This window comes from Jaculus jaculus, chromosome 3 (assembly GCF_020740685.1).
Source record: "Jaculus jaculus isolate mJacJac1 chromosome 3, mJacJac1.mat.Y.cur, whole genome shotgun sequence".
Taxonomy (NCBI): domain Eukaryota; kingdom Metazoa; phylum Chordata; class Mammalia; order Rodentia; family Dipodidae; genus Jaculus; species Jaculus jaculus.
In genome coordinates, this window is record NC_059104.1 from 170,441,299 (window position 1) to 170,466,704 (window position 25,406).

General features: G+C 46.4%; 1 protein-coding gene across 1 annotated transcript in view; it reads left to right on the forward strand.

The window, feature by feature from the left end:
• Positions 1 to 25,406, forward strand: part of Clpb (caseinolytic mitochondrial matrix peptidase chaperone subunit B) — a 145,383-nt gene that overhangs the window by 62,306 nt on the left and 57,671 nt on the right. The window contains exons 4-5 of the mRNA XM_045145897.1: positions 447 to 550; positions 23,003 to 23,131. Coding sequence (XP_045001832.1) covers positions 447 to 550; positions 23,003 to 23,131 — 233 coding nt within the window. The remainder of the gene's footprint in view (positions 1 to 446; positions 551 to 23,002; positions 23,132 to 25,406) is intronic.

Genomic DNA, 25,406 nt, shown 5'->3' on the forward strand with positions numbered 1-25,406 from the left:
GATTGGAACTTAGTAGGCATTTGTAGCAATTACCTTCATGTTGCTTGGACAAAACACCCTACCAGAAACAGGTTATGGGAGGAAAGGATTTCCTTCAGGCTTACAGTCTCACAGGCTTAAGGGGAAGTTTCATCATAGTAGAGTAAGCATGGCAGAGCAGGGGGCTAGGGTGTCACATCTTCACAGATCGTCGATTGAGTCCAGTGGGCTGGACTTCTGAACGTCAGGGTCTGCTCTCAGCAGCACTCCTCTGGCCAGGCTCCACCTCCCCAAGGCTCCACCAGCTGGGAACTAAGTAGGAATCTTAATCACACACACTTGGCTCTGGGGGACGTTTTATATTCAAATCACCAGAGCATTTGATAAGCAACTGTTAAATGAAAGTTTGAGTTTTGTAGTTGTGGAAATTGGACCTTATGACCTCTTACTTTTCTGGTTACTTCCAGAGTGGTGCAGGTCCTGCTTGCTGCTGGAGCTGACCCAAACCTTGGGGATGACTTCAGCAGTGTCTACAAGACCGCCAAGGAACAGGGAATCCATTCTTTGGAAGGTAAGCATGGGTCATCCATTGCTCTGGGAGTCTCCTCCAGTGGCTTTCATAAGTCTTGCCCACTGCCAGCCAGAACTTGTGGATATCTCAAAAGGCTTCCAACAGATGCCCTTCGCAGTCCCTCTGGCTCTGCCATTTTATCACTTGAAATGTGTTGAGGAAAGAGATCAGCATCTGAGTTCATGACCTAAGTGCTATGGGGCACATTTCAACTGGTGTGCTCCTGAGAGTACCTCGGCCTGGAGAGCCTTCGTGGGCAGACAGTGAAACATGGCTGCTTCATGGAATGTGTACTTGCTCCTCTTCTGTTTACTCAACTTACTCTGCCCAGTGTGAGAACATAGCCTCACAGGCTCCCTCGGCCATAGAAGTCTAAATACTACTCTGAATCTCGCTTCTTCTGTAGGTGGTTTTCTCTCAGACTGGCCCCTTGCCTTGCTGTGTGATCCTAGACAAACAGTGGACCTTCTCTGTGCCTTGATGACTATGGTATCAAATACAGTTGTCATCAGTGCCTCTTGGAGTCTCACACAGGTGATTGCTGAGGCTTCAGAAGAGGCATTGTGCCACGTGTGTGGTGGGGGGCACTTGGACACGTCAGTCTGTGTTGCCTCTGGTGAACAGCTCTTCCAAAGTAGGATTAAGAAGGAGGCAAGGCTTGCTTTGGCTAAAAGCAAATATAAATAAATTTTAAAAATATTTATATATAAAGATATATAAATAAATAAAATTTTTATATAAAATGAGCATTTTATATTTAAGCTTTTGCCTGTGCAGACTGTGCCAACTTCTAGCTCATTGTCCTGGGTCATCCCGACAGACTGGGTCTGACATTTAGCAACAGGACAGCTCAGCAGCGGCTCCTTTAGGGTTGGAATTGATACCAGGAGGACATCAGCTTTCTGTCTGTCTGAACCTTGGAACATAGGCCCTGGAGGAGATTGAGCAGAGCAAACATCCACAGCCCTCAGCTCTCAGAACTGTCAGTGAGGCAAGACTGACAGCTGTGTGGTGGCCCAGAGCAGAGGTTTTGTTGCCCCCAGGGAGAAAGTTTCTCTAATGAGTAGCATGGGGTGAATGTCCAAGAGCGTCAGGGCTCTGCGCTCCTGTGGAGTGTTAAGTCACCCTGCCCTTGGCTGGTCTTCTGGGTGCTCCCTAAATCTTGGCCTTTTATAGTTAAACCTTGCCTGCCCATAAGTCTTTTTTCTCCTCCCCAGCTGACAAGTCCATGCACAGGCCATGACCTGAACCCGTTGACTCGCTGCTGCATGGAGGAGTGCTTCCGTCAGAGTTCATGTGCCACATTTGCCACCTAAGATGTGGGGCTTCAGCTCATGAGCTGTCCTCTCACCATTCAAACACAGCACACCCTTCTTGTCTTCTGGTCAAGTGCCCTTGCCAACAAGCCCAGAAGCCCTTTGTGTGAAGGCCAGGCCAGGGGAAGGAGGCTCTGGGCATTGTCTCACCTGCTCTTGGAGTTGTAGCGGGACTCGGGACGTTTCTCGGTGTGCAGAGGCTCATTCACTTCTGCTGCCACACGGCCGCCCTCCACGGCCCGCAGTCAGGGTTGTAGCTTTGTGTTGCGGAGCTTCTCTCCTGTATATTCGTGCTCACAGTCAGCCTTCTGGAGCAATACCGGGTCAGCACATTTTTTCCTGGAAATGGCTGGTAACAGACATCTTAGTAGTAAACATTTGAAGCTCTGTGGGTCAATACAGTGTTAGTTGTGACTATTCGGCTCGACCATACTCGGTGCACAAACCGACTTCCTATTGGTTTGTTTTTCCATCCACTTATCTCTTTGGTCATTCTCTTTTGAATTCCTACATTCTAAGTAGGTTAACAGAAAAGCAGGCAGGCAACAAAACTATTAGGAAAGGCGGTCATGTCCCTCACGAAGTAAAGGTAAGACCACCTTTTCTTATTGTGCGTGGTCTGAAATTTGCCTTGTAGGCTTTTCTGGGTTCACTCTTTTTTGAAAACCATTCCCTGATCACTCCCCATGTGCTGGCACTGCTTCAGTTAGACAGGCAGGGTCCTTGCCATCATGCTTGTTTTTAGAGCAGAAAAACCAAAGGACGTTACTCAATTCAGAGTCCTGAAGCCCATTGACTCAACAGTTCTGATGCATTATTCATCACATAACTGTAATCCACCAAAGTTCCTTCTTTTACACCCGCTAATTCTCTACCACAAAGTTAGGAGATTCCCTCCCCCCACCATGCCTTGTGAAGATAAAAATGTGACCTATATTTGTCTTATTCTGTTGCTCTAGTGATCATTTCTGTGAAAGGAAACTAGGTTGGTTTGGCATGTTTGGAAACTTGTACCAGTGCTCAGTAGTCACCAAAGGGCTTAAAAACCATTTTAAAACATTTTGCCAGGTGTGGTGGCGCACGCCTTTAATCCCAGCACTCGGGAAGCAGAGGTAGGAGGATCACCGTGAGTTCGAGGCCACCCTGAGATTACATAGTGAATTCCAGGTCAGCCTGAGCCAGAGTGAGACCCTACCTCGAAAAACCAAAAAAAAAAAAAAGAACATTTTTATTCATTTAGTTTGTGTGAGGTGGAACACGCCAGCATCTCTTATGGCTACAAATGAGTGGCATATGTTTGAGCCACTTTTTGTGCTTGTGTTTATGTGGGTGCCGGGGAGCCAAACCTGGGACAGCAGGCGACACAAGCAAGCATCTGTGACTGCTAAGCCATCTTGCAGTCCTCCCTCTAAGAGCTGATATTGCTCAGTCACTGAGTGCTTGGAGTTCTGTCCCTGGTACTGTTAAAAAAAAAAAAAGTTCTTTTTCAGAAACATTAATTATAGTTTACAAGCCCTGCCCCTCTTTCCTTTTCCTTCCTTCCTTCCTTCCTTCCTTTTTTCTTCACTGCAGGTTATCTTTGTTGGCCTGTTTTTCTGGAGACTCATCTTAGATTCCAGAGCATATCCATTTGGATGTGCTTTTTCCCCGACTCCATGGGATCTGCTCTCTGACTGAGACCTGGAATGGTGACAGTCCTGCAGTGTCGTTGTCGTAGAGTTCATCATTCCCCTTAACAGCCCAGCCATCTAGTGCCTTCATAACTATGTTTTTCTTCCCTTTTTTTCGTTTAAGGAGGCCTCGTCCTTTCATCCCTCCTACCAATATTTATTGCTTGCCTGTCGTGAACTAGGCACCAGTCCCATCTGTGGCTCATCATTGATGAAAACAGGTAGAAGTGTAAGACAGAGCTGGGGGCTGTGAGGAGGCTAGGCTAGAATAGAGGGCGTCCTGGCATCATGGGAAATGCACAGGCTCAAGGTGGCTTCATGATCCCTCAGTGTGAGAGCAGAGCATCAGCGCCAGGTAACATTCCTTAAGCTTATAATCATTGTTTCTGCTGGTCTCAACCTCTATTCAATATTGAGGATGGATGGTGAATGGTAGCTTGTGACCTTGACAAAACCTCCCTAACCTTGTCTACCTTAGTGTTCTGATAGTCAAGAGATAAAATAAGGTGATGTGTGAATTGCAAAGTCCACTAGAATCATAATTGCTTATTCCCTCCACTTATTTATAATTCTGCACGCTTTTACTGTGTGTCAGGCACTCTCACAGATACCCAAGTCTTAGGGTGGGTTGGAGATTCCTAGGCTTTAAAAAATTTTTTTTGTTTATTTACTTGAGAGAAAGACAGGGAGAGAGACAATGAGAATGGACATGCTAGGACCTCTTGATATTGCTAAAGACTCCAGACACATGTACCCCTTTGTGCATCTGGCTTTATGTGGGTTCTGAGGAATTGAACCCAGGCTCATGCTTTGCAACCAAGTGCCTTTAACACACCAAGCCATCTCCCCATTCTGATTACAACCTTGGCTTTCTAAGAAGAAGAAGGGGGAAAAAACGAAGAACAACTTCAGTAAAAACGTGGGAAGGAGGGTGGGTGATAGCAGGCAGCATCACCTGCCATGGTGTTGAGAGCAAGAAGCGTGGGAGAGGGTAGGTGACACCTGCGAAGGGCTTCCTGAGGCACTTGTGGGAGCTCACACGGTATGCTCAAGGCTATTAAAGGACTTAAAGCAGAAGGCTATAAAATTTCATTTTGAGATAGACCATTCTGACTGGGTAGAAAAGGGAGATTGGCAATAGCTCTTGATCTCTTGAGGATAGTGGACCCTTTAAGAATCTGATGAGAGGTTACTGAAGAGATGGCTTAGCAATTAAGGCATTTGCCTGCAAAGCCAAAGGAGCCTTGTTTGATTCTCCAGGACTCACATAAGCCACATGCACAAGGGGATGCACGCATCTGGAGTTCATTTGCTGTGCCTGGAGGCCCTGGTGTTCCCATTCTCTCCCTCTGTCTCCCTCTTTGTCTCTCTCAAATTAATTAATTAATTAATTAAAATATATTTTAAAAAAGAATCTGATAAGAGAGGCTGGAGTTGCATCTCAGTTGTTGGTGCTTACCTTGTACGCGTGAAGCCGAGTTCACTCCTGAGCTGTACACATCTGTAATTTCCAGCATTTGGGAGGTAGAGACAGGAGGATCAAAACTTCGAGGTCATCCTCAGCTACATAGCAAGTTTGAGGACATGATACAAAACTTTGCTGTCTTGCGTCTACTGTGAGTTCCTACAGATGATCTTTGGGAGTAGGAGAAAGTGTTAGAAAGCTTTTAGGAAGAGGTTGGGCACCCTGGATTCTGGATGAAAAATTGATGTGAGGCACTCGTATCGACGTCTCGGTTTCTGATTGAAGTGCTGTACAGTTGGGTGTGTGGGGTAGTGCTCAGAAGAGTTGTCTAGCCAGAAGTAGAGATTGAAGAATTAAAGCAGCAGAAGTACCTGCAACTGCTCATGGAAAGGATTGAAAGTGAGGAAACGAGCCCCACCCTTTGAAATAGCAGCAGTTAGGGTGTGACGGGAAAAGACGACCCAGGCGGAGACTAACAGGTACCAGAGACACTTTCTATCTGTTCTACCTGCTCAAAATAGGCACAGCCTGAGGAGCAAAGAAAGCCTGATGCCCTTCTCATGGGATGGCCATGCCTAGGGAGGTCCTTCCCTGCCTTTCATGTCAACACTGCTCCTAAGCTGGAAGCCCATGTTCACTGGGTACACTGAAGACGTGTCCCCTCTTGTCAAGGTTGGTGTTTCTGGATGAAGGCAGGCTTGCTCAAAGATAGCAGTGGGAGTCTCCATGGCCTGATGGTTCTTTCCATTCAGAAAAGCCTCAGAGTAATGTCTTCAAAGGCACTGTGGTGTCCTGGAGAAAGGTCCGGCTACACTGCCAGCTGTCCACCATTCATCTGAGCCTTATCACGGCCTGGCTATGTGTGAGCAAGTGACATAAGTCCTTGACTTTCAGTCTTCTCATCTGTGACACAAGGTGGGTTAACAATACCCATCTTACAGGGTTGTTAGAATGATTAGAGAGAATCATGTATGTAAAAGCCAGCAATATTTAATGACATTCTCCATAGAGGTTACTTTGGGCTCAGAATAAAGCAGAAAGCCTGCTTAGGAGGTACTGAAAAACAAATCACTCGAGGAACATCAACATACTAGATGTCTGCCCATCATGGATGCGGTGAGGGGGTTCTTGCCCTGGGTGGCAGGATTAAACGGGTCCAAGTTCTTTGCCATCTGTGTACTTTCTAATGTTCTGAAAGCTGTCAGCTCTACACACAGCAAATAATATACTTAGAGGAAGTGAGATTTGGGCTTTGGGGTTGAAGAGGAGGGGGACACAGCTTAAGCAGGACACAGAAGAGACGTATTTGAGGTTAAGGGGGGAATTGTGCTCCTTCCCTGGACTTGACCACGTTCCCTTCAGCACCTCAAGTGCACCTGCACTCACACCAGGAGCGTTCCACTTGTGGCTCGCTGGTGGGTGGGGGGCACCAATCCTCAGGTGGAGGAAGCAGTAAATTAGTGGTAACAGTAAACAAGTTGCCCAGCCGGCAATGCCGCTGGCTGCTTATAAGTAAGGGTTATAAACATCCAGTGTCTGGGGCTGTCAGAAATGCAAGCGAGCACTCGGAGTGCCTCTCATATGTACAATTAAAACAATAAAACACGGCAGAAACGTGGCAGAACAGGCTATAAGTCAGTTTCTCTTCTCAGCTCCGAGTGGCAGCTGAATAAAGATGAGTCGTGCAGAACTGGGCTGGCATAGGCCTTCTGGGGTAGAGGCCTGCCAGGCCCAGCCTACCCTCTCAAAAACCACCTCCCCACAGCTCCAGGGGCTGCAGGCCCAGGTCTGCTCAGCTGACCTCCCATCTCTTGTCTTCAGATGGGGGACAAGACGGTGCAAGCTGGCACATCGCAAGCCAGTGGACAAGTGCCCTGGAGTTCAGGAGGTGGCTAGGAGTCGCCGCTGGCGGTAATGGAACTGCGCTCTCTACCATCATAGTCCTTCCCACGCCCGGGACATGCTAAGGAGTGGTCTCCCTAGCTAGCTCGCCTCCCTGTCTAGGTTCGCCTCCCAGTGTCCGTGTAAGTGAGCGCTGGGAGCCCAAGCACAGCAGGCACGGGAGAGAAGGTGTGTCCCACGAAGTCCAGGCAGCCAGAAACGCAGAGGCTCCTCGGAAAATAGGAATTACCTGGAGAGCTTGCTAAAACAGATTCCTGGGTCCCACCTCCAGATCAGAGTCAGTGGGCTTGGGTAGACCTGAGGATTTTACTTATGCCAGGCTCCCACTCTTTGAGCAGCACCATTTCAATTCTTGTGCTTGAACTGCCTTAAACACATCGTGGCCTTGGTGTCTCTAGAGAAGAGCCGTTACGCCAGCCACATAGGCCTCTGGCACAGAGATGTGATATGCTTTAGCCATGATATCATGGGTTTTCAGGAAACATAGTGGCTGTGACGCCTAGGGCAGTTTTCTTCTCAGAGACTCTTGTCTCCCAAGTTGTAAAGTAAAAGTTATTGGGAGAGAGCCGGGCATGGTGGCGCACGCCTTTAATGCCAGCACTCAGGGGCAGAGGTAGGAGGATAGCCATGAGTTCAAGGCCAACCTGAGATTACATAGGGAATTCCAGGTCAGTCTGGCTACAGCAAGACATGACCTAAAAAAAAAAAAAAAAAAAAAGTTATTGGGAGAGTTCGAGGTGGTATCTCTTACCTAAATTTAAAACATAGATGGAATTCTGCTCTTGGAACCTGTTATTTATTATATTACTGTGATCATTAGCCTCATCATGTTCACACAGAACTTCTGAATCTTCCAAGTGCTTTTCTGTGCTAGAAACTGTTATCCTGAAAGAACCACATATTAATTCGAGTGTGAGAAATGATTGCCCATTACCTAACTGTGTGACCTTGGGCAGTTCATTCTGTCTCTTTGTACTGGTTTTCTCATCTATAGAGAACATTTCTCATGTCCTGTACTTGTTAGAAGAATCAATTGAACGCTGGGCATGGTGACATATGCCTGTAATCTGCAGCACTCAGGAGGCTGAGGCAGGAAGATGGAAAGCTCAAGGCTAGCCTTGGATGTACACTGTGTTTAAGACCAGTCTGGGCTACAGTAACAACCCATCACCCCTTGCCCCTCACACACAAAGAATCAACGTGACATAATTATGAAAGCACTTGAGAAAATAAAGATCTCATGCAAATATAAGATGCTAGCAAGGATGGGAATGAATCAAGATTACAAACATGACCAGAACCATATGTCACAAGGGTCCAGTCAGGGGACTACGCGGACTTGAGTTTGGATCCCTAGTACCCACATAAAATGCTAGGCCTGGTGGTGCGTGTCTAGTCCCTGCGCTGGGGAGACAAGACAAGGAATCCCTGGGGCTTGCTGGCTAGCTAGTCTAGCTGAATCGATGCGCTTCAGGTTTAGCACAAGACACTGCCTCAAAAATAACATGGGGAGCAATTGAGCGAGATACTTGAAGTCAACCTCTGTCTTATACACTCAAGCATGTGGACCCACACATATGTGTACACGTGAACATGCGTGCACATCCTCAGGCATACAACACAAGTACATGCTGAAGAGTAAAAAGGACCATCAGAGCTCAGAGCAGAGGCAAGTGAAGGAAATACAGTCATACTTGGGCCTCAACATCCGGGAAGGGGTAAGACAGCTGCTGAATAGGTGGGTGTGGATGAGTGTGAGTAGAAAAGGGGCGTGCTGTGCCCAAAACTCTCAGAGCGGAGCCCAGAGAAGTTGTGTCTCAGGCTGGTAAAGGACACCTCGGGTGTACCGTATGTGTAGTGAGCCATAGCTATGCTGTGTTAGTCTACTGGGCTAGGTCAGGACACTTGGGCTTTGGCCATCAGACAGAGAGGAGCCACACAGATTCTACAGAAGAGGGCACTGCAGGAACTGACTCGGCAGAGAACGAGATGATGAGGCCACACTGTGAGATAGCTCCAGCAGCAGCAGGTAGCATTTTCATCCTATATTCACAGCACCCCTGTGATACTGTCACTAAAGGAAACAGACACCACTGTGATATCTGATGCTAGCAAAACCATCTCTTGCTCTTAGATAGAGCCCAGAGACCATAGAAGCCTGCATGTGCCGATCACTGATTGTGCTGAGAACCTCTGGCTTCTCCAAAGGCCTGGGAACCTACTAAGCCAGAAGCTCTTCAGGCTAGTTGTTTTTATTTATTTGAGAGAAAGAAAGGCAGAGAGAGAGAAAATGGGCACACCAGGGCTTTCAGACGCTTCAAACAAACTCCAGATACATGCACCACCTTGTGCATTTGATTTACATGGGTTCTGGGGAATCGAACCTGGGTTCTTTGGCTTTGCAGGCAAGTACCTTAACCACTAAGCCATCTCTCCAGCCCAAGGCAAGTTATTTTTTTTTGTATGTGCAAATGATTTTTTAAATTTTTATTAGCATTTTCCATGATTATAAAAAAATCCCGTGTTAATTCCCTCCCTCCCTACCCTCCCACACTTTCTCCTTTGAAATTCCATTCTCCATCATATTACCTCCCCTTAACAATCATTGTACTTACATATATACAATATCAACCTATTAAGTACCCTCCTCCCTTCCTTTCTCTTCCCTTTATGTCTCCTTTTTAACTTACTGGCCACTGCTACTAAGTATTTTCATTCTTGTGCAGAAGCCCAGTCATCTGTAGCTAGGATCCACATATGAGAGAGAACATGTGGCGCTTGGCTTTCTGGGCCTGGGTTACCTCACTTAGTATAATCCTTTCCAGGTCCATCCATTTTTCTGCAAATTTCATACCTTCATTTTTCTTTACCGCTGAGTAGAACGCCATTGTATAAATGTGCCACATCTTCATTATCCACTCATCAGTTGAGGGACATCTAGGCTGGTTCCATTTCCCAGCTAGTTATTTTTAATAATGTCCTTGCCTCCTCCCCATCCTTGGCCAGGTCCACTTGGTCTCATGGCCCCTCCAGGGCCAGTGGTTCTACATGTCATTTCTCAGCACTGCCCTGGAGCCACCAGAGTGGACAGTGCACTGTCACTCCATCAGGCATGTTGGCCAACTTCAAGATGAAATGTATCCGCCAGTTAGGTTAATTGTTTCCATCCTTTTAGCCCTCCAAACCTACATAGATATATTATGTGTTTCTGTCCTAGGAGAGGGAGATAGACTAGTTGACATGTTTTATTAAAAAGAATAAATTTGATGCATTTATAAAAATAAGAAAACTATGATAGGGTGGAAAAGAACTAGTCTTGTGAATTTTAACTGATTTACATATTTTGTGTATAAATATTTTTTCATCAAAAGTTCCAAATCAGGGATGGGTCCCACACACCACACAAAATATATTAGAGACATTTATATGGATAGCAGGAAGGGAGACAGAGGGCTGAAATTTTCCAGGCACCCAATGATTGATGGGGGCTGAGGCTCCTCCTGACGCTTTATTGAGTTTCCGATGATTATCTCTCGCTGAGACATTTTTTACAGATGACGGTCGAGCTGTCACAATGGACCATGGGGGAAAAAAAAACCAACAATAATAACACTTTAATCTTTTTACTGCACTGCTCCCTAGTATCTCAGATTCATCTTCCCTGACGCACGCAGTTCATTATTCTGCCCCTCCCTGGATGGGAAATAAAGGAAAATAAATATATATGTAGACACGCTTAGCCACATACATACACAGAACACAGTATATAAAGGAGACCACCTCAGAACCAGAGAAGGGCAGAATTTATTGTTCTTTTTGCAAGTGTTGAGGTTTATTAGTAGAGATGCTTGGTTGGCTTGGAATTGGCTATTAATTACAGCATTTCGTATTTGTTTTTTATTGCGAGTTTTTAACATCTTGAAGAAAAGGCAGAAGAGAGGCAAGCAGGTGCGGCAGTGGGGACCATGGAGGGACCGCGTTGCAGAGCGGCTGACAGGCAGAGGGCAGGCTCCTTCCTCTTCTCCTGCGGCCTGTCCCCCAGGGCCCCTGGAGCAGAGCGAGGGCTGCTCTGGTTAGGACGGGCATGGGGCGGGGAGAGGGTGAGCACAGGGTGACTACGGAGCAAATCAAAGGGCTCCACATACCTCTGTGCTTGGTATTGCTCTGAGAGTTAGGAGAGGCGGGAAACAGAAGTTCGGGCAGAGTTGGGGTTGACTGATAGAGAAGAGGACCAGATTCTTGGGATTTTTGTCTCACCTTTTAAATTTGATGATGGGTAACACATGGGTTCTGGAAACCAGGTTTTCTGGTAACGGAGGGCTGGGCCAGAGAGAATGCCACACTCTTCAAGACCGCACACAAGGTCACTGAGCTGCCTGTCACCTTCCAAGTCCCTTGCCGCGTCCCTGCTCTCCCCTTCCTTTTCACGGGGTGAGAGAAGACGGGCCTGTGGGCCTGCAGGAAGGTTGTCCCGCATGTGTCTATAGTTGAAGTGCTGATCCGCTCTTCCCTATCCGGGGCTCCTGCAGTCTACCAGCTGCTCTGGGGTGGGCCAGTTCCTAGGGAGAAAGCTTTGAGTCCTTGGGCAGAGAGCATGGTACCTGTGAGAACCGCCTCAGTCACCATGAAGGGTAAAGAGATCCGGAAGATACAATGTCTGTCTGTTTTCTGCTTGGGGACACAAGCTCAACATCCACTTACTAGAGAATTTGCTGAACACTTGCCATGTTCAAGAGTGTACACAGGAAACAATCTGAGAATACACAAGGCCATGCAAGAAGAAATGTCAACTGTTTTGATGTGCACTAGACACTGCTAGAAGACAAAGAGGGGAAGATAGATCATGAAATCAGGCTGTTTGACTCATGAAGTACGGGTCAACTGTAAATAAATAAAAGGAAGACAGAATGAAGTCATGTAATTACATAGGAAAGAATACAAGTGTCTGCGTTGAATAAACCAATTCAGTCATCCATTCATAGTGTTACTTTAAGCAAGTTGCATGACCTCAAATTCTTCGTTTCTTCAGTGACAGCTCAGTGCAGTGCTTGTGAGGAGAAATAGTTGTGTGAAACCTTGCATATAGTAAGTGTTTGGGAAATGGAAATCATTACTTTCTTATTACACAGAGTTGACCGGTTATGTGCATACTGGAGTGAAGCTCATTCTTGAGTCTTTAACCTTTAGGACTCACCTGTGACTCTGCTGAATATGAAATGCATTTCCACTGCTTTTCTACATTATTGGTGTTGGAGGTGGTTCCATGCAATTAGGATAGCATCAGAAGGAGAAAAGGGTCTATGGCCATGCCACTCTGAACACACCGAATCTCTGATCTCGGAAGCTAAGCAGGGTCAGACCTGTTTAGTACTTGGATGGGAGAAAGAGACAAGGAACAATATAAATTTATTATCATTTAGTGAGTCCCTCCTACATGCTAAATTTATTATCATTTATTGAGTCCCTCCTACATGCTAGGCAATATGCCAACGTTTTTACGGACATTTTTGTTTTGTTTGATTGGGAACAGGGTTTTGGATAGCCCATGTGGGCCTTGGATTCGCTGTGTAACCAAAGATAATTTTGAACTTCTGATCCTCCTGTCTCCATCTCCTAAAATCTGGAATTACAGGTATGGGGTTTTATGCCCAGTTTACAATCTTTTTAAAATATGTCATTTGGGCTGGAGAGGTTGCTTAGTGGTTAGGGCTCTTGCCTGCGAAGCCTAAGGACTCAGGCTTGAGTCTTCAGGTCCCATGTAAGCCAGATGCACATGATGGCACGTGCATCTGGAGTTCATTTGCAGTGGCTAGAGGCCTGGTGTGCCCATTCTTTCCTTCTCCCTCTCCCCCCCTCTTTTTCTCTGTCTCTAATAACTAAATAAAAATAAAAACTTTAAAATATTTTATTTATTTATTTAAGAGAGAGAGAGTAAAAAAGAGGCAGATAGAGAGGGAGAGAGCAAGAGATTGGACACATCAGAGCCTCAAGCCACTGGAAACAAACTCCAGACACATGAGCCACCTTATGCATCTGGCTTTATGTGGATATTAGAGAATCAAACTTAGGTCCTTTGGTTTTGCAGGCAAGCACCTTAACCACTAAGCCATCTCTCTAGTCCCAGCTTACAGTTTTAAACATAACAGCTTTATTGAGATTTAACTCATTTAAAATCTATGCTGCATTCACAAGAGTGGTACAGCTATCACTACTATCAACTTTAAAACATTTTCAGAGCCGGGTGTGGTGGCAAATGCCTTTAATCCCAGCACTCAGGAGGAAACGGTGAGTTCCAGGCCACTCTGGGACAACAATTAATTCCAGGTCCACCTAGGCTAGAGTGAGACCCTCCCTCATAAAGCACCCCCCCCAAAGAAAATTCATGTCCTCATAAAGAAACCCCATGTGCATTATCCCTTCCCCACTTCCCCTCACCTGCTTTGAACACCTGGCACAGTAATCTGCTTTCTGCCTCTGTATTTTACCTGAACTGGCCGTTCTGTACATGCAGAGTTGTACACTATATATCACTTATGGCTGGCTTCCTTTACCTAGTAAATGTTTCATCCATGTTATAACCAATATTTCATTCATTTTTAGGGCTAAATAATATTATCTATGTGGATATGCCATATTTTACCTATTTATCAGTTGGTGGGCATGGAATTATTTCTACTTGGCTTTTTTTTTTCTTTTTTTACATATTGCTGCTACAAATACTTGTGTATAAGTTGGTTTTTCTTTTTAAGCCTACAATAATGGATATTTCCATGTGGTCGCCTATCCAAGTACTAACCAGACCCGACCCTGTTTAGCTTCCAAGATTCAGGGTGATATAACCATAGACTTGTGTACACATTTTTTTAAAAAAAAATTATTCATTTGGAAGTCAAAAAGAATGGGCACGCCAGGGCCTCCTGCCATTGTAAACTAACTCCCAGATACATGGCCACTTTTTGCATCTGGCTTCACGTGAGTACTGGGGAATTGAACCCTGGATGTCAGGCTTTGCAAGAGAGTGCCCTTAACTTAAGCCATCTCTCCAGCCCCTTGTGTACACATTTTTATGTGGACATATTTTTTTCAGCTCTCTCTTTTTTTTTTAAATGTAAAGTATTTATAAATTTAATAGCACACTTCTATTTAATGAGTCAAACGAAAGCATGAAGAGAAATGATAAATTACATTGAAATTAATCAGCAATCAATAATTACATTGAAATAACAACACAGCATATCAACACTTGTGTCACATAGATAATGTCTTAAAATATTTCAGAAAAATAGAATCACTGGGAAACACACATACACATGATTTATCATAAGTATTAACCAATACATCATATATGAGTTATCTTGTATAATTTGTGTGTGTATATGTGTGCACGCATGTGCACATGAGCACACTTTGGCCTATATGACTATCAATTTAAGATGTCCTAATATCAGGTAAAGCTGAAAGCTTTGAAATAATTCAATCCCTATGAGAAGTCCTTAGAAATTAGGAAGGTAGCATTGAAGGTATGACATCTCAAGTGTCAGCTCTCTTGTGTATAAATAGGAGTTGAGTTTCCATTTTCGTTACTCTTAACCTGTTGAGGAAGCATCAGACTATTTTCCAAAATAGCCACATCATTTAACATTTGTACCACACTTCTTTTGGTCTGAGGGTATTTTTTAATTATTATTATTTAAGAGAAAGAGAGAGAAAATGGGCATACCAGGATATCTAGCCACTGCAAATGAACTCCAAATGCATGCACCAATGTGCATCTGGTTTAAGTGGGTACAGGGGAATCAAACCTGGGTCCTTAGGCTTCACAGGCAAGTACCTTAACTGCTAAGCCATCTTTTTACCTCTGGTCTGACTTTTTTATTATAGCCATTTCTAGTAAGTGTGAAATGGTATCTTATGGTTTTGTTTGTTCAGGCTTTTCTTGTCAGTCACTTGATTAGTTAATTGGTTGTTTACTTGTTTACACTTAGGTTTGTTTTTGTTGTTGGTGGTGATGGTTTGCTGTTTGTTTTTTTTTTTCCTGAGGTAGGGTCTCACTGTAGCCCAGGCTGACCTGGAATTTACTCAGTAGTGTCAGGGTGGACTTGAACTCACAGTCTCATGTCTCTGTCTCCTCAGTGCTGGGATCACAGGTGTGTGCTGCACATCATTGTGGTTTGGGCTTGTGCGTCCCTGGTGGCCAGTGATGTTGAACATCTTTTCATGGCCATTAGTGTGTTCTACTTGGAGAAATGTCTGTTCAGACTCTGTGTCCAGTACTTAATTGGGCTTGGCATGGAATGATGTGGAATAGGTAATGCTATTTATTTTGCAGACAAAGAAACTGCATCTCAAGAGATGTTAAGTATTTTTGACCAATTCTAATATACCTTGCCATCCCCCTGAGTATTCACAGTAGGTTAACCAGGGTTTCCTTATGGGGTGTGGGCCTACACAAAGCTGAACACAGCAGAGGGGAGTGTAACATCTGTTTAGAGGAAATCACCAGGGCTCTCTGAAAGTCAGTAGAGAAATGTGGATGTGTCTTAGGTTCTGAGACAAGGGAGGACATGTTAACTTAAAGACTGCCACTTCCTGTGTTGTCCAGATATAACATCACCTCAAATTAATTAGAACCCAATTAATATATGTTAATAGTCCCACTTTATGAATGAGAAATTTGAGGCCCAGGAAGATTAAGTAATTTTCCAGAGTCACTAGGTTAGGTTCCAAAGTCTATCATTCAATGACTAATTTTTTTCCTTCAGCAATACTCTGTAAAAGAGAGATCATTCCAATATAATATTGTTTGTAGCACAGACAAGCTTTCAAGGACAGGGTTCTCCACCACCATTTTCCAGCCCATGGAAAGTATTTAATGTGGTAGATAAGGAGGCAAATAAGAGTCTATGGTATAGAAGGACCTAATTCCAACAGATTTTGAGAGAGAGGTGATTTGAATTGGGTGGGGATCTCATCCAACGTACATGGCCCTGGGACTTCTACCTTAACCTTCTAAACGTGGAAGAGAACATTCTGGTGCCCAGGCATCCCTGGCCTCCCTACCACAGGGTGACTTTGGCCAGCTTGTGTCTTTGTGTTCTTCACAGTAACCTAGAGTGAGAAGGACCCTTAGGCTAGCTGCTCACGGAGCTCCTCGGAGGGCTTTCCAAATGTGCTTTTCCTGTCCTGTGTATTAACTTAGTGGCTAGAAAGGAGGCCCAGGAATGGATATGTTTAACCAGTTCACACCCAGTCCTGTCTCCACTAAAATTTGAGAACACTGATGCAGAGAAACTTCTCTGCTTTAACCATCGGGACCTTGTGGCACAGAGGGATTGAACCACACATCCATCACAGAAGTGAAAGGGTCAGTTTTGTTCTCAGTCCTCTGGCCTCCTGGCCTGTCGTTCCTGGTGATCTAATTCATCAACAGAAAACATTCCATGTCTATAGTTCTGCATATGCTAGGCCCAGGCCCCTGTCCGCACCAGGCAGCCACCTCCATGGACAGCCTCATCTCTGCCCACTCGCTGCTTCACAGCCTCAAGTGGCCGGGCTCACTGAAGGACTCGCAGCTTCTCGAATGGATAATAATGCCGTTTTCACCCTCTGTTTTTGTGAATGTCTGTTCTTCCCCTGAAATGCTCTTCCCCTCTCCACCTGGCCAACTCCCCCACACCTTCAAAATAGTTCTTTTGGGAGTTTGCTTCCACAGCCACATTCCATGGGTTACCTCTGCTTCCATTAGACCTGCGGCCCACCTCATAGTGTTTACTATACATACTACTACTCAGCTGAGGACCAGTGTGCTTGTGAGTAGGTGAATAGATGGAAGCTGATGTAGCTTGTTGTTGAAACTTCATGAAATCCTAAAGTGATACTTCATGCAGTCCAGAAAGTGTTAGGAACTAATTACTGTTGACTGTGATGAGCCTGGGGTCTAATTGGTGAGTCAGAACAGAAGGGAAAATTCTTGCTCATGAAAGTATCACAGGCAAGGTCATAATACAGTAATTAACTGCTAATCGACAACATACAGTCAGCAGTGCAGGCAGAGTTGGGAGGGTGGGCTTTCTGGGAGAGGAAGCCTTGAGTTGGGTTTTTAAAAAGCCCAATTTAGCTGGGCGTAGTGGCGCACACCTTTAATCCCAGCACTCGGGAGGCAGAAGTAGGAGGATCACTGTGAGTTCGAGGCCACCCTGAGACTCCATAGTGAATTCCAGGTCAGCCTGGGCTAGAGTGAGACCCTATCTTGAAAAACCAAAAAAATAAAATAAAAAGCCCAATTTCAAGAGGAAGGAAGTTCCTCCAGGCTGTGGAAAGAAGTGAAGAGATTGGCTAGTCCACAGGCCAGCTCCTGTTGTAAAGAAGAGACGGTTCACTGGCTGGGGTCCAGCTGTAAATGCTGGGGCCACAGAAGACCACCTTAGTGGCCAGCTGGTGAGATAGGCTGGGAGGAATCCCTTCAGCTTCCGTGGGTTCCCTCAGTGAGGGCTAGATGAGCGTGTGTGTGTGTGTGTGTGTCAGGGGCTGCCGGTTCTCTCCCCACTCCCTTTCCACTTCAAGCCACCCTTTGTGGCATGAAGTCTGTTGAAGGATCTCCCACGCTTGAAGAGTTAAGGCATGATTCCTAACACTGGACACCATGGAGAAAGAGCTTGGTGCTTAACATAGATGTTTCCGGCCATAGAGCGTGTCACCCTTCTGAACATCAGTGACATTCTGTGAAGTGGAACCACAAAGTTACACTTCTCAGGGCTAATCTGAAGTGAAAATGCTTTCCAGTTGTAAAGCCCTACTCGGTTTTGGGAATGTTCTGCAGGTTTTTAGCCAGGTGAGCAAATGAGGCTAGCAAGCAGGAAAGTGCCCACTGACACCAACTGAAACAGGTGGTTCTTAACGCAGACCAATTCTCCCGCTCCTGTGCCTTTCTTGCAGGAAAAATATAAAAATAAGAAAAAGTCCTCCCACATTTTTTCAAGACTGATATTTTGGAAGCTCAAGACTAGTCAGAAAGGGTAATAGCTGGCATTTATGCAAAGGCACTTTATGCACTACACCCCCTTTTCTCAGTATCAGACGTTACAATATCCTGTGAGGAAGTTCATGTTGTCTATCTCCAACCAAAACAAAGGAATGTGGTACGAAGAAGTTAAGTAAATTGTGCAAGATTACTCAGTGATCTCGTAAACTCAGGGGGGTTCAAACACAAGCAGTCTGCCTCCAGAGCTCACCTAACTCTGCTTAATAGCCATTCTCTGCTGCCTCCATTATGGGCTGGTATTATCATTGGCCTTATTCCAGAAATAGAAACAAAAATATTGTTAGGCCTTTGTTTATGCATGCTGTGTTGAATATGGCTATCCAAAATGCTTAATGGCAAAAAGCATTTCAGATTTTGGAGTGTTTCTGGAATCCTTGGCATAGATTTTACTGATTGTGCATCCCTAATCCAAAAATCTGAAATTGCTGGACATGGTGGCACGCGCCTTTAATCCCAGCACTCGGGAAGCAGAGGTAGGAGTATTGCCGTGAGTTTGAGGCCACCCTGAGACTACATAGTTAGTTTCAGGTTAGCCTGGACTAGAGTGAAACTCCACCTCAAAAAAAAAAACACAAAAATCGGAAATCTAGGTCTGCAGAGATGGCTTAGCAGTTAAGGCACTTGCCAGTAAAGCCAAAGGACCCAGGTTCAATTCCCCAGAACCCACATAAGCCAGATGCACAAAGGGTAGCAGTGGCTGAAGGCCCTGGCGTGCCCATTTTCTCTCTCTCTCTCATTAATAAATAAAAATAGAAAAAAAATCTAAAATCTAAATGCTGAAAAATCAGAAACTTTTTCTGAGATAGGGTCTTGCCATGTAGCCCAGGGTAGCCTTGGCTTATACTTCCCAAGTGCTGGGTATGTGCCGTCAGGCCCAGCCAAAATCAGAAAGCTTTCGAGTGTCGTGCCAACACTCAAAAAAAGTTTGATTTCATAATGTTTTAGAGTTACACTTTTCATGTATAGGATACTCTGTTGGAACTTTCATATATATGTGTGTGTATTTTTTAAATTATTTTTATTTATTTATTTGTAAGCAGAGAGATAGAGAGATAAAGAGAATGGGTACACCAGGGCCTTTAGCCACTGTAAACGAACTCCAGATGCATGAAGCACTGTGCATCTGGCTTTACTTGGTACTGGGAAAATCAAACTCTAATTGTTAGGCTTCGCAGGCAAACACCTTAGCCACTGAGCCATCCATCTCTCTAGCCCTATACTTATTTTTTGATTCAACAAGTATTTGTCGCACATGTTTGTGGACAGGCATTGTGCTGTACTGTGGGTACACCTGGCAAGAAGGAGGTCCCTCTGCCTGCTGTGTCCTCATTGGGCTTTTGGTGTCCTGGTAAAGCAGATTCACAGCGGCAGATGGCTAGGATAGAATGGAACAAACCCTCTGATCAGAAGAGGCCAAAGGTGCTAGAAGAGCTCTGTGGAGCAGTAACTACCTCACACTTAAACGGAAATCACTGGAGGAAGCAAGTTCTCACTAGAGGCCTAAGAAGGAATTGTTAGCCAAGTGAAGGTTTGAGGGATGGGCAGCTGTTCCAGCTAGTAGAAATAATGGCATTTTCAAAAGACCAGAACAGGAAAGAACATTAGGAAGTGAGGGGTGAGACCTCAGAGGTGACCAGGGCATGTCATGGACATTCCTTATTAGCTGGGCTGTGACTCCAGTGGTCCCATCTGCATTCCCTGAGGCCATCTGCCTGCTGTGCTTGTATGACAGTGTACTGTTGGTCTGACTCTGGAATTGGCCACTTAACTTCTTAGCATCACAAACTGGGTCTTATTCATTCTTCCATCTCCAGAAGCCACCACCTTGCCCTGGTACTCATTATACTTGTTTGTTGAGTGAATAATGGGTTTTCTTTGCAAAACGGATTACACCCTTCTTGCTTTCTTGAGCCAACTATCACTTTTCCTCCCGTTGATCATTATATCCAGCAGTTAATGTCCTATGTGGCAGTTCAGTGGTGCCCTCAGGGCCTTTTGAGGTGCTGGGCTCTGAATTCCTTTTTCAGCTTTTCATTGTCCTGTTCTTCTCCCTCCCTGCCTGGCCAGCACTCGATTATAATCAATCTGCTGGATTCTAAAGCATCCTCCCAGTCTTCCCGAGACAGGGTCCTCTCACGTGATTTGATAAGTAAGATTTAGCAAGTACATGATTCATGAATAAGAGTTCATAACCTCTGATTGTGGTCCTAAAGGGCTCTTAGGGTGACATTGTAGATGCCACTGCACACAGGACTTGTCCATTATCTGCTCAGAGGCTTTCTCACTTCCTGTTCTCCCTGTGAAAGGAAGGCCAGATAACACTTCAGGGCTGGAGGTCCCCTGTCTGGAGTGGAAGAGCTGACTGACCATTGAGTCTACAGTCCGCGAAGAGTGTGCTGTAGTCTCCAGCTCTGGCTCCACCAGCTTCACTCTGGCCAAGTGTTTGAAGTACTTCCACCCAAGCCAGCTCATGGGACCTGGCTACAGCCCTTGCAGCCATCCTGTGGTCAGAGCAGTGTCTTGCTTGCCTTTCTGTGTGGACGGAAATTGAAGAGAGAGCCGGAGCCAAGGCTGAGACTACAACATCCAGGTCCCGCTTCTCTGGCCTCAGTTCCTTCATTTCCCAAATGGAGAATGAGCTAAAACTCAGGTTTAGACCTGAGCCAATTCTTTTTTTTTTTTTTTTTTTTTTTTTTCAGTTTGAGAGAGAGAGAATGGGCACACCAGGGCCTTCAGCTGTAGCAAATGAACTCCAGACACATGTTCCCCTTGTGCAACATTGCATACTTGCCTCACAGTGCATCTGTGTTACGTGGGGCCTGGAGACTTGAACATGAGTTTTTGGGCTTCACAGGCAAGTGTCTTAATTGCTAAGCCATCTCTCCAGCTCTAGACTTGGGCTAATTCCCACTCATCTCAGCCCAGTCATGCATTGAATGAACTCAAGGGATTCTCCTCCTTCTGCCTCCCAAGTAACTGGGATGGTGATAGGCGTGCACCACCACACCTGTCTTCTTACCCAGCCACTTGTTAACGGGGCGACCTCTGAGCGTCAGCTTTATAAAGTGAGAGTAATAATGCCTACTAGGTTCAGTCGCTGTGAGACTTAAATGGGATTGTGTGACAGGACCATGCCTGGCACAGAGAAAGCTGATTAACAAAGGGAATCATTGTTAGGAAGAGGCGTGGACGGTCTTTTGGGGGGGGGTGGCCATACGCTCACCATTCTGAGAGCACTAAGGAAAGGAGGGTTTAGGAATTGCCAGGTGTGGTGAGCATCTAGGTGAGGTTAGTCCTTGCCTCAGGCCACACCTTTCTCCTACCAGAGGCTTTGCAGGCCTGGTGCCAGAGGAGAAGAGACACAGCGAGGCAGGTCCCCGACCCTCCCCCACCCGGATGCTCAGGAACATAAGGCAGTTCTATGAGAAGGACAGAAACTGCTCTCTTGGGCCTCATCTCCCATGGGAGGGTCCCAGGAGCACAGGAGCCTTTCAGTTTCTTATCCTGTCTAGAACTGTGAGGTAATACGAACCATTCTGGTGAGCAGAGATGATTGTGGCTACCCAAAGCAGAGCGTCCTGTAAAACAGAGAGTTTGGGATTATTCTGTACCAGTGAGAGAGAGCAAGTAGAGGCAGTAATGAACATTAGCACTGCTGTGAGCCTGGGTGGAGTGGCTACTATTCTGCTTACCTTTCAAAACTGCTTAAAGTATTTATTAAACGTTAAAAAAAAAATGTACAGAGATGGAGCTCATCAGTAGAGTATTTGCCTGGCGTGTACAAGGCCCTGGGTTCAATACCCAGACTTACCAAAAAGACAACAGCAAATAACAAGATTACTTACATATACAGTAAACTCCAATTTTATAGGGAATACACACACAGTAGGAAATCTAGAAAAAAATATTTTTTGAACTTTTCTGTAATTTTAGATTTTTACTTGCTTTTATAAACTAAAAACCAGAGATGTGTCCTCTTCTGCTGAGACAGCCTCCATGCCCGTGTCATCCTCCTAGCCCCTCCTCCACCTTCTTTGTTCACCTGGACAGCTGCTCCTCATCCCTCAGACTCCTATCTTCCTGGGTCCCATCTTCATGCCCAAGCTGGTCTGTGCTCTCCACTGGCTTTCTGTATCTTCCCATTGCACTTGTAACAAACAGTTTATCTCAAAAGTTACTCTCCTATCAGATTAGGTCAGGGACCATAATGATTCATTTTAGGTTCCCAAAATGAATCCTAACACATTCTGTATGTCAGCAAGCATTTGTGGAACTAAGCAGATTGTTTTGCTTCCTCTCGCCCAGCACAGGCAGCCGCACACAGAGGAGAGCTCCTTACCACGAGGAGGTGCTCAGATGAGCAGTTGAGGGATTTAAACTGCACATAAAAGTGCCTGCTGCAATCCAGCACTTGAGCAGCTGAGGCAGAATCATACTGAGTTTGAAGTCAGCCTGAGCTACATACAGAGACCTTGCCCCCCCAAAAAAAAAAAACACAAGCTGGGTTGGAGAGATGGCTTAGCCCTTAAGGCGCTTACCTGTGAAGCCGAAGGACCCAGGTTCGATCCCCCAGATCCCATGTAAGCCAGATGCACAAGGTGGCACTTGCGTCTGGAGTTCATTTGCAGTGTCTGGAGGCCCTCAGTGCCATTCTCTCTCCCTCTCTCTCTCTCTCTCTCTCTCTCTCTCTCCATCTGTCTCCCTTCCTCCCTCTCTCTCTCATACACACAAATAAATAAATAAAATATTTAAAAAAAAAACTAACAGGGCATGGTGGCACACGTCTTTAATCCCAGCATTTGGGAGGCAGAGGTAGGAGGATTGCCGTGAGTTCGAGGCCACTCTGAGACTACATAGTGAATTCCAGGTCAGCCTGGGCTAGAATGAGACCCTACCTCAAAGAACAAAAAGAGAGAGAGAGAAAACAGATGAAGCTGGACATGGTGGCTCACACCTGTAATCTCAGCAGAATCAGGAGTGTCACCAGAGGAGGGGTGAAGGATGGGGAAGCAGATAAGATATGGATTTGTTGCTAATGGTTTATGTTTCTCCCCCTAGTCCTGGTCACCCGAGAGGATGACTTCAACAACAGGCTGAACAACCGTGCCAGCTTCAAGGGCTGCACAGCCCTGCACTACGCTGTCCTGGCCGATGACTACCGCACCGTGAAGGAGCTACTTGACGGAGGTGAGAGCTGGGCCAGGAGGGAGGGGGCGCTTCTCCGGCACCCCTTTACCCTCCTTGAGCTCGGAAACCCTCGAGCGTGGCTGTGCTTGAGTGACAGTACAGTGCATTTGTGATTGGCCCTCCGGCGGCTGGAATGCGATCTTGGTCCACACATGTGGGACACCCCATGCCACCTCACCTGACTACACAAGCCATGAGAGCTTTCTCGATTGCTTCTCTTCCCAAAAGTGTCCCTCCCTGTGACCTCCAGAGCAGGGCCAAGGGAGCAAGGGAGAGTCTTGTCAGCTCCCTACAAATCCACGTCACCAGAGTGTTCTCCCTAATCCCGTCCCCAGTGCAGTCGCACCTGGACCTTTCCAGCATTCTGATGGTCTCCTGTTTGTCTCCAGCTTTGGACCCATCGGCTTGTTTTTCCTTGTTTAGACATGCCTTTAATCTGAGTGCTCAGGTGACAAGGAGGGCTGTGGGTTTGGGCTACGTGGTGATATTCTGTCTCTCTAATTTGACTCAACTCCCTGAAGATGAGAACCATGGCTGACTGACGCCTTCCATACCTGGCATAGAACTTGGCACCTAATAAGTGTATACTCTTTCAGGAGTGGCAGTCTCATTACTTGGGCTGGGCTGGTTCAGCCCAAGCCTGATACAGAGCTACCTGCCAGGCACCTTCATGAAACCACTTCCCCTCCTCCTTTCCTCTTTGCCAGTCCACCCTCTGTGGGAGGGGCAAGCACCTTGCAGCGTATGAGAGGCCCAGGCTACCAAGTGACAACATGGCCCCAGTACCCCTGCTCACCCATTCTGTGCCTTTTCTTGGTGCTAGACCCTGGGGTCCTCTTTATCCAGGGCTCATTCTCCATGGAATCTGAAAGCTGGAAGGGAGATTTACCAAGAACTGTCAACTCTGCCACCTGTCAGCCACAAGCACGCACGCTGGCTGCAAACCCATTCCTGGCCTACATCCTCAGTCTTCAAGGGACCTGCCTCAAACATACCTAGGTCTGGGGCGTATAGCTGTGAAGGACGGGGCTCCTCAAGAATGTGGTGACCGTGCAGCAGATGACAGACCTCAGAGTGAGGACTCACTGCTTAGGGACTTAGAAAACACCACCGAACAGGATGCTTCTTACTTTGTCCTTTGGAAAGCTCTGCGGCAAGACACTGGATCTAAGAACGAGCATGCACGCTGTGGCGTTTCTCCCTGCCAGGCCTGCAGTCAGTATTCCCAGCCATTGTCCCCTGGCTCCCCCCAGCCGCCAAACAGAGTTCACTCTGCAAGGAGCCTTCCACGCTTCCCTTCCAGATCGAACACCTTTGAAATAAAGAGGCAAAGGCCTTTTATGGAGCTCCCTGCAGCCTCGCCCCCAGGCCAAGGCTGTCCCTTTGAGCCGTTCAGGGGCATGATTCCTGCCTGGTGACTTGGAACAGATGCCCTGAGCCCCCACCTTTACATTTCTCCCACCTGCCTTTTTAGTTAGCATCCTCTTATACCCCCTGCCTTAGCTTCCCAGCCTCAAGGGCCAAAACCATTAGCTCGCTTGTATCACCCTCCCAGACCTGAACAAGTTGCTGTCACTCAGGGCCTGAAGGCCTGCCAACTTCTGACCTCCCTCCCCGCCTCGACCTCCCTGGGTCTGGCAGTGTGTGTGACCAGCCAACCGAGCGGCAGGATCCTGCTCTCTTGTCCTAGGGGCTGTTTGCCTGTAACATTTCCAAAGTCTTCTGACCTTAGCTGACCTTCTCCAAAGGGTCTGCCTTCCTGCCCATCAACTTTCAAAGCCTGTCCCGGCCACCGGCTTTGCTGCAACAGCATGGAGGGAGGTTCTCGCACGGCCATGGCAGGCCTGGGCGCGGAGGCCAGTCTGCTCCCAAGGCCACAGGGATTGAGGCTCCGAGGTGGTGGTAGAGCTACAGGGCGCAGCTCTTCTCACTCTCTAGCAAGAAGTCCCTGTTTGACGTGTGAGGAGCCTAGGCCGCAGCCCCGGGCTGATAACGGGGACTCCCACCAGCCCATAGGAGGCAGCGTGCAGAAACAGGAAAGGCACCACAGGCTCGAGTGGCCATCCGGGGTTGGAACGCAGCTTCCCACCCGCTTGCGGGGTTGCCAGAGCCCCGTCCCCCCACCCCGCTAGTTGCCTTCACGTCCAGAGGCAGCTTTGCTTCCGCTGTCATGAAATACACACATAGACATTTGAGTTCTAGAGTCCATAGTGAGAGAAAGAAATGTCGCACGTTTCTCTCATTGGTAGTAGTTACTATGACTTAAATACAGAAA